Consider the following 9,927-nt stretch of genomic DNA (forward strand, 5'->3'; position numbering starts at 1 on the left):
TAGGGACACAATTTATTCAGAAAGAATGAACATCTTTCATTCAGTGAAGAAAAAGTAAACATGCCAGTGCCTGTATGTCTGGGCTGACATAATACATTTCTGAGACAAGAACAATTATATGTTACAGATGTTAGAAGCCTAAAATACTATAATCATGGTTTGGAAATAGTATATATAATTGGTTAGGTTATTGATTAGCAATTAGTAAGCCTATTAAGAGATCAAATATTAAGAAAGACTACTATATATAAATAAATAAATAAATATATATATATTGTAAATAAATAAATAAAGCAGATATTTGAGTTTATTACAGCAGTTATCATTCTAAAACTGGAAGACTCGTGCTCATTTGCTAGGCCATAATGTGTTTTAAAGGAACGCACGCAAACTTCAGAGCAATTGTGCATGTAAATGGTGGTGGTTAAGAAACAGCCTTCGTAGTACCCTTCCGCCCTCTGGTGGCTAAGACTTGGTCATCCCATTTTAATGTGTGCCGTGTTTTACTGATGGGTCAATAACACGTCGTGGACGGTGGGGTGTGTAGGACGAGGGAGAGGTTACAACGATACTGGTGGCCTGTGGCTGACAAGGACTACATTATGATTAGACTATTAGATGGTGAGGACCGACGGTATGTCTTTTCATGGGGACCCCCATGAAAATCCCTCACAGGGCCCCTGGTCATGGGAACAGGAGAGAGGAAGTAAATTCCATTATTTGAGATTTTCTATCATTAGGTTTTCAATAGGATCAGTGTAAGAGATTTTAAAATCAGTATAATATGTTTCATTTAAATGATGCAGTAACGTTATATGTAGTCAAAGTATTTTTTAAAAAGATTAATCTCTCACCATTTTATCTAACTTTGAAGCTTATTTTGTGCATTTCATGTAATGGTAGGGTGAAAGAAACAGGGTCTAACAAACATTATTTAAATTAAACATAAAAGATTTCATATTTGGCATTCTGTTGTTTATTATTAAGTAAATCATACCAGTTCACAGAATCTGCCCACATCTTTGGATATCAATAGCAGGAAACATGCAGAGCAAACCCAGACAAACTGAAAGTTCATATTCCAGGGCGTTTTGTGACATTGCGGTTGTGGCACTATAGGTGGCGGCGTTCGCCTTAGCGTGGTAAACCAAAGCAGAAGAAGACTGCATAAAACTCCTTGGCACGGCACCGTCGTGTGTTTTCCTGAGCAGAGTAGCGACCCCGCGTACCGCCGTGTAGGTCGCGACGGGCCTCCGCGCATCCCGACGTACGGACGCCGTTTTGGCGGAGAGAAGGTGGACCGTCCGCTGGCCACGTGTACAGGAACTGTGCGCCCTGTAACCGCTCCTCTAACGGAGCGTTTCTGGTGCGGTTTTCGGAACACTGTTCTCCCGGACAGGTGGGTGATCGGGTGTGTTTTTGTTCAGTACAAACGGCTAGTTTTTTTAACGTCATTTATGACCAAAAAACGGTTTTATTGAAGCAGCTTTTCAATGTGCAAGCTACGGTCGCTTAGCTGACTAGCTGCCTGCCTGCCTGCCTTCCAGCTACACAAACCCTTATCCTTTAACCTCCTGTCTGCCTAGCTAGTGCGATTATTAGTTAACGTTAGCCAGTATGATATGTCTCCGCATAACGTCAAATAGCGATAAATTGTCTGTCACAGGCTGTCAGAGATAGCAGGCTAGGTTGGTTAGCTAGGTTAGCTGGTCCGTTTCCTGACTAAGTCGTTTTGCGGTGAAGCCACAAAATGGCAGGTTCAGTGGCCCCTTGAAGTGTCACCTCTGTGTTTGACAGTATTGTCCACCGTAAGCTGGAGGTCATGTCCAGTAGGAGAAGACCCCGGGCCGGACACCTCCGTGCCGCGTCCTTCGGGATCCTGCTCGGGATCCTGTTGGCCGTGGACGGACGACCTGCGAACATGTCGGCCCATAAGGACAAAAACCCAAGCAGCAGAGAGGACAACGAGATCCTTCCACAGGACCATTTAAACGGCGTGAAGATGGAGATGGACGGCCACCTCAATAAGGACTTTCACCAAGAAGTGTTCTTGGGGAAAGAGCTGGAAGAGTTTGAGGAAGACTCGGAGCCCAAGAAGAGTCGCAGAAAACTGGTTGAAATTTTTAACAAGTAGGTTATGCTCGGTTTGTGTGTGTTCCACTTGTTTGTTTTTGCTTACGTTTTGCAGAGGCAGGACATTTTGGTCAAAGTGCAGGTAAATTAAAAGCTACAAAAGTATTATAAATTCAGAACGATTAGTTTTTAGTCATTATGCGACAGTGTCTGATGGCATTTGTCATCTTCAGAAGAAGGAATTGCTCTGCCTGTGACAGTAATAGCCACAGCTCCCATGCACAATTTGGTCTTCTTGCATTCAATGGTGTTCACTTATGATGTCTTACTCATGTAAACATACTCCTGATCTGTTTACAGAGTTGACTTTAATAAAGACAATAGTGTGAGCGCTAAGGAGATGCAGCGCTGGATCATGGAGAAGACAGAAGAGCACTTCCAGGAGGCTGTGAGGGAGAACAAGCTCAGCTTCCGTGCTGTGGACCCAGATGGAGACGGTAGCTTGAACTGTTTAAGTTGCATTATATGGAATAAATGTCAGACTTTTAAATGGGACAAGCATGTAGCCATATGTTTTTTGTTTCAGTTCCAGTGAACTGACTCAGTTTTATGCAGTCTCTCTTCTTGGGCTATCAGATGTACATTAGTCAGTGGACACGCTGTTTACCCATGGAAATGCGTATGGTTTTGCTGTGAATGTGTCCCCCTATAACGCGTCCTCTAACATGCTACCAGTTAACACAGAGGTACATTTCTGATGTCAGTACTGGGTCACTCGATCAGAATGCTCCAGTCCCCACCCACCCACACCCTTCTTTGGATTTTTGGTATGCTGATACTGGCGTCATTGCAGTGGTTGGGAATGTACTCTTAAAATACCACTTGTTCAAAACAGATCCCTGGCCTTTCGGCTTTATCCACTCAAATTGTGCTTTCTCAGGACATGTGACATGGGATGAATACCGGGTGAAGTTTTTGGCCAGCAAGGGCTTCAATGAGAAGGAAGTGGCTGAGAAGATAAAGAATAATGAAGAACTCAAAGTGGACGAGGAAAGTAAGTGAAACCTAACAGGTGATTTGTAGGCTATTCGGCAACTACACCTAGATGTATGCATTGGCCTTTGCATTATCCATCGCCAGACGAGATACAGATATTCAAAAGGGCTGTGTGCACACTGCACAAAAATTATACATCAAATTTCTAATTAATTTTTTCAAACTCATGAAGGATTCTTGATTATGATTTTTGTTTTAGTCCTTAAATGATGCAATTAGAAAATTGCACGATATATGCAAACTTTTTTTTATTTTTTTTAAATTAGAATTCCACAAAAATAAGCAATGCAATGTATAGCAGTCAGGTAATGAAAATAATCAACAGACTCAATTGTGCATGTACAACAAAATTGTGCAAGTATGGATTCAATGTAAGTATGTATGAATGCAAATTTCTTAATTTTTTTAAAAAAAATTTTAAGCTGTATCCTTTCAAAAATACCTTTCTTGATGGCTTTTCCTGATGTGAAATGCCACTACATCAGTAATTTCTTCAACTCGGAGCTCAATAGAAATAAAGCTGCTTAAAAGCTGTCTTTTAGCATTGGGTCATTGAAGGGCAGCTCGTGTTTGTCATGCTGCTACTTTTGGTTGCGAAACACTTTTACCACATGTGACTTTCCGAAGCCAGACCAATTCCATATCCGTCACTGTTTACCTATTTAGCGTCTCAGTTCCCAAGGTGCTAAGGGCTGTTATTTTAGTTTCATTTCTGTTGCTGCCCTCGGATCCATCTCGTAACTTTAATCGTTCGTGCTCATTTCCTTGCATCTTGAATGCTCCCTCTGAGGAAACGAGCAACGGATATGAGGAAAAGATGCAGGGTTGGAGGAATCGATGCTAAACGGATTTACAAATTGAGACATCCTTGTTCACTCTCTTTCACTTTCATGCGTGATCACTTACTGAAGGTCATGCACGGCTCATCATCTGTGGCTGGACTTCTGCAGATAACCAAAGGTGTTATTTTAATCACACACCAACCCTACGGTTCTGTTGCATCCATAAACGTGCCGCCATGATGGTTTATTTAGTCTGAAAACACAAGTATGTGAAATGAGGTTCAGAAGGATTTTCTGAATCTGTGCAGTTACGAACGTGCACGACATTGAACGTGAAAATCAAAACTAAACAAGTATTACATCAGCATGAAATACTGAACAAAAAGTTGAAAGAAATGTTTCTGCCGCCAACGGCTTTTAGACCTGAATTTCCTCATTCTAAAAGCCTCCTCAATTCAAGGAAGAGCATTGAGAGAACAGATACATCCTTAGAGATGGCAGCGTGTGATTGATTTCCTGGTCATAGCTTGGAGGACGTAGGACGGGAATCAACGAGGCAGCAGTTAGTTATGAGAGACACCTCTTGTCCCGTTTTTTTCTATCTTCGCCATGAACTGTTTGCATCTCTGTCTAACGAGAATAGATTTGCTCTCACATCACTGCTCCTTACTGCACGTGTGTCCGGCCTCCACTTGTTTCATGTTATGGTATCACTGTAATGATGTTTCCATATTTTGCTCTTTTCACTGTAAACTGCTGCCTGTTTCTTTCCTCTCCATTGTCTCACTTATCACATTTTGAAAATCGTGTCAAAACATTTAATTTGATTAAAACAAATTATTCGGGAAATCGCCCAGCACTAATAAACGGATAGTGAGTTAGGTTAGTTGGCTTAGTGTTTGAGGAGGGTCTTTTAAGATGATTGCGGTGGACATTTTGTGGTCTGCCCGTGTGATGCTGTGACTTTTGGTCCTGTCTGCAGCCCAGGAAGTGCTGGAGAGTCTGAAGGACCGCTGGTTCCAGGCAGATAACCCTCCAGCAGACCAGCTGCTGAACGAGGAGGAGTTCCTGTCCTTCCTACACCCAGAGCACAGCAGAGGCATGCTGAAGTACATGGTGAAGGAGATCATCCGAGATCTGGGTAAAGTGTGTGTGTGTGTGTGTGTCTCTCTCTCTCTCTCTCGCTCTCTCGCTCTCGCTCTCTCTCTCTCTCTCTCTCTCTCTCTCCCTCCCTCCCTCCCTCCGGCATTCAGGTTCCTGTCCTTTTGCGGCATGTTTTTCCAATAAAAGTTTAATGAGACATGTTACCTAGTACTTTGCCTGCTTTCAGTCAGGTCCGCAAACTCCATCGCTATTTTAGTTGTGGTTCTGCTTCAGACTGACGCACACTCACTGTTCCTCAACTTCTGTCTTTTTAATTAATGGATTTTGGCAGATCAAGATGGGAATAAGGAACTGACCCTGTCCGAGTTCATCTCCTTGCCCATGGGAACGGTGGAGAACCAGCAAGCTCAGGACATCGATGATGACTGGGTCCGTGAGAGGAAAAAGGAGTTCGAGGAGGTTATTGACACAAACCATAATGGCATTGTCACCATGGAAGAGCTTGAGGTGGGTCTGCGTTTTTTGTTTTGTTTTTTTGGGGGGTCCCCTCCCTCTCCCTCCTGGCAGAGCTCAGGCCCCTCTTCATGCCTCTCTGTGCCATGTTCTTCCCCCAACCGGCATCCATTTTGTGTTTTCTGTCCTACAGGAGTACATGGATCCCATGAACGAGTACAATGCCCTGAACGAGGCCAAGCAGATGATTGCAGTGGCTGACGAGAACCAGAACCACAGCCTAGAACTGGAGGAGATCCTCAAATACAGCGAGTACTTCACCGGGAGCAAGCTCATGGACTACGCCCGCAATGTACACGAGGAGTTCTAGGACACTTTCCCTCAGACCCTCGAAAGCAAGCAAACAAGCAAACATCCTCTTCCATCCAAACAGGCAGATATAAGTATATGTTTGCAGTGGATTGGGTACGTTTCTTCTAGCCAGGGTTTGGGTTGGTGTATAGGGGAATGTTAGAGCGCCTGTGTGTTGGGTTGTTTTGAAGGGATATCTGGAATGTTGCATGCTCAGCCTTTCTGTTGTCTCCAACATAGATTATTTGGAGGATTCTGGTATTCCTAATTTCATGCAGCTCTTGCCTTCCTCTAGAGCTCCACTTTCTCAAGCCCTGTGTTCCATGGCTTTTTAGTGCATTCTAGACACTGTGTCACTTTCATGAATCGTTGGAGTGATATTTGATATTTAGAGATATGTATGTATATGAGGAGTTTAGGGAGGAAATAATTGCTTTGAGCTATATCTTTTGTTTACCTTATACATGGAGGTGGAATAAAAGAAATGACTAAATAATGTAAATAATAATGTTCTTTGGAAATGGCATAATGTATACAAATTTGACTCTCACCCAGGGGTTTTGGAGATGTACTAAAATTAGTGGCTTCACCAAGATTTGCATCTTGAACTGAGGACATCTGAGTTCAAGGGCGTACAAAAAATGAAACGTAATGTTAAAACAAGGTGTGTAAAAAATAAATAAATAAATATAATAATAATAATAGTATTTATAGATCATAAATTTGATTTATGCACACCACTCAAGATGCCTAGTAATGTAGTTAGTAAATAGACAATACGTGCATTTTCATAACTGGGGAGAAATATTTTCAACCTTGTTTGACCAATATTACTGTTTGCACATTTGTTACAGAGAGATTTATCAAGACGTCCCTTAACTAGTTTGTCACAGAGACTGCCATTCTTATTTTACAGAGATATATAAAACAAAGTGGGGTCTGAGACAATTTAGTGATTTCTAATTTGTTCATTTCCAGGCAATTCGTAGTGTTTGTAGTAAGTCTCTTACAGTCCCTGACAGAATGTTAAACACAGTACTGTCTTAGGTTTTCCATTCTTCCTTTTAAAATGACACTCATCTAATGTCCAATTTTAAAAATAAAATTATGTGCATGGACTAGCCTTCTGACTTTTAAAGGCAACATTTGGCCTTGCTTTTTTCAGTACTTGCTGTGTAAAATTAGAGTATGTAGTTGGAAATATTTTTATTTTTCCAAGGAGAGTGTCATATAAGTGTGAATTGAACAAACTGAGAGGTGCTTTGCTAAGAACTACTTTGCTTTGTGTCTGATTCTGTCCCCATGCTGTGTGCTTTCATGGCTAATGTATTACCTCCTTGTGCATGATACCATTTGACAACACCATCTATGTACAGTATGCTGACCTACAGTATAACGCCCTCATCCTGTGGAAATGCTAGATTTAAAGGCATTTGACTGAGCCGTGTGCCCATACTTTATTTCACATTGCTGCATATTTTGAAGCTCTGAAATTCATTGTATTGCAATTTATGCATTAAACAATGCAATTGTGTGTTTTTTTTTTTTTTTTTGCCGAAGTGTATCTTTCTTTTAACACTGAATGCGTTTTCCAATTGTAATTATTTTTGACCTATTTCAGAATTCTTCCAATTGCAGCATTCTTGACCTAATTATTGAATTCAGGCGTTTCTACTACACACATGCCCGCTCAAGCATTATAAATTAACCGTGCGATCTTCATTGACTAACAATGGAAAAGGGGTGGGTCACACTCTAAAGCACTGTTACTTTAAAAAATGGTACTTTAGAAACTTTCTGGCCTGGTCAACCATAAGTGCTGCTGTTGTGAAATGGAAGTATTACATGTACAGTGACCGCTCGACCCCTAGCTGTAGACCACACAAACTCGCAGAGCAGGGCTGTCGAACGCTGAAGTGCACAGTGCTCAAGACTCGCCTACCATCTGATGCTCAATCACTACAGAGAGCTTGATGAAATGGGTTTCGATGGCTGAGCAGACATACGCAAGCCTAAGACCAAACTTGGCTGGAGGGGTGGAAAAGTGCGCTACTGCTGGACTCCAGTGCAGCGGACAGATTCTCTGGAGTGATAAATTGATAAATATGCTCTCTAGCAGTCTTGACAGACAAAGCTAGGTTTGGCGGAGGCCAGGAGAATGCAGCCTACCAGAACGCATAGTGCTAACTGTACGTTTCAGCAGAGGAAGGATAATTGGTCTGTTTTTTAAGGTTTGGCCTAGGCCCATTAGCATCAATGAAGGATAGTGTTACTGTTACGGTATACAAAGACATTTCGGACAATTATATGCTTCCAGTTTTGAGACAGCAGTTTGAAGAATGTACTTTCCTGTTTCCACATAACTGCCCCTGTGTGCAAAGGGAGGGCCACAAAGACACAGTTTGATGAGTTTTGGGTGGAGGAACTCCAATGACCTGCGGAGAGCTTTGACCTCAGCCCCACTGTGCACCTCTGGGATAAACTGGAACATCGATTGTGAGCCAGACCTCACAAACACTCTTGACTAAATGGGCACAACAAAAAAAATAATTAAATTCCCACACACTCCAGAGTCTTCCAAGAAGAGCCAATGCTGTCACAAGCACGTGTGAGAGGCAGCTGTATATTAATGCCCACGGGGTTGGAATGCGATGTCCAAGAAACTCATAAAGATGTAGGTGGGTGCCACCCCATGAAGTTAGACAGGTGCAAGATAATACACTTATGCCATATCCAGGTGTTTGTGTCAAAGGTAAACCTGTAATATAGAAATTTACTGCATTATTTAAAATATTTAAAACCATGCAGCAGATCTTTATGGACATCTGAAGACTAGTTCAGGAGTCTTAGATTCTCTGTAAATACGCACCCATAACATTCTCTTGGAGCACTGGAGACGCTGAGCAAGGCCGTGATTCAGTTCAGATCATGTATAGAAAGATGAGTAATCAGCATTTTAAATTCCAAATGTATGCAGCCACCTGAATGAAATCATGGTTGTTACAAAACTGAGTCTAGATTTATCTTACGTCAGCATCAGCATGTGTTTTATTTCTGGCATGAATGCACGGTACATTCTAAGTGTCAAAGCTGTTGCTATGAGACGACTTGTTTTCCAGAATGTAAAAAAAAATAAAAATAAAAATAAACAGTTTGCTTACAAGTTAAACTACATCAGACTATGCTAACAAAAATGTACATATATATTTAAATGCACAAAGTACAGTTTTATAAACCTGTTAAGAGAATGTCTTTGAATCTGTCTGACTACTTTAAGAGCTACTTTAGGGAAAACCTCCATAAGCAGTTGAGGTAAGTAGTAGCAGTATTAACAAGGCTGCCTCATCAGCCTTTTGTCTTGTATAGTTTGAATCTCTCTGTCTCTCTGCACTCTGATTCTATTCTCTGAATTCTTCTCTCTGGTTGACGAGCGCTGAAAATGGCACAGGTCCAGTATATGACACAGGAACATGGGGTACACCCAGTTAACTCTTTTAGGTTTTCTGGGACCTCTGTAGAAATTACTGTACTCGGTATATAATAAAAAATCTCTTTTTTCATTTTTATTGGGGACAGAAATTGCATATACTGTCAAGAAGGTTTTTCTGGTGGTTTCCCATTTTGTTATTACTGGCATATTAGAACAGCAATGTGCTGCTTCAGACTGAAATTGAAATTCAGATTTCAGATTCCTTACTGAGTCATGAAGGATTTTTTTTTTTCATGTTGTGAGGAGAAACATTGTATCTGCCTCCCAATCTTTTATGGACTTTTAACTTCTAAGGACCTTTTTGAAGAATTTGTCCATTTGACATACATCAGCTCGCTATGTTGACAGAAAGACCACCTCTACTCCATATGAGACACTGGCACCACACTTTCATCTTCTCCAGAAGAGACGGGAGATCGTGGAAGTCTACAATGCCATGAAGCCACAGAGAGAGGTAAGGCAGTACATCCTAGTGGGGCTTTCATTAAAGACCCAATCAGTGTTTTGTTTTGATTTGTTTTGAAGACAGAAATTACAACTGATTCATGTCCTCCAACATACCCTCCCAAAAAAACAAAAACAAATCAGATACCGCATATGGCACATTGCATAGCGTTG

At 41.4% G+C, this 9,927-nt stretch overlaps 1 protein-coding gene across 2 annotated transcripts; it reads left to right on the forward strand.

Moving 5' to 3' along the window:
- Positions 1–587: 587 nt before the first annotated feature.
- On the forward strand, positions 588–7,353 carry sdf4 (stromal cell derived factor 4). Of its 2 annotated transcripts, none has more exons than XM_081704560.1 (8): positions 588–621; positions 1,120–1,399; positions 1,798–2,130; positions 2,434–2,570; positions 3,014–3,127; positions 4,894–5,052; positions 5,347–5,522; positions 5,662–7,353. In XM_081704560.1, exons 1-8 carry the CDS (start codon positions 603–605, stop codon positions 5,836–5,838), a joined length of 1,395 nt encoding a protein of 464 aa, XP_081560686.1. In that variant the 5' UTR covers positions 588–602; the 3' UTR covers positions 5,839–7,353. The 2 variants fall into 2 exon arrangements, with proteins under 2 accessions (XP_081560686.1, XP_026867754.3); XM_027011953.3 differs by lacking the exon at positions 588–621 and adding an exon at positions 622–706.
- The last annotated feature ends 2,574 nt before the right edge of the window (positions 7,354–9,927 follow it).

This window comes from Electrophorus electricus, chromosome 21 (genome assembly GCF_041902795.1).
Source record: "Electrophorus electricus isolate QZ-2024a chromosome 21, ASM4190279v1, whole genome shotgun sequence".
In the NCBI taxonomy this organism is placed as follows: Eukaryota; Metazoa; Chordata; class Actinopteri; order Gymnotiformes; family Gymnotidae; genus Electrophorus; species Electrophorus electricus.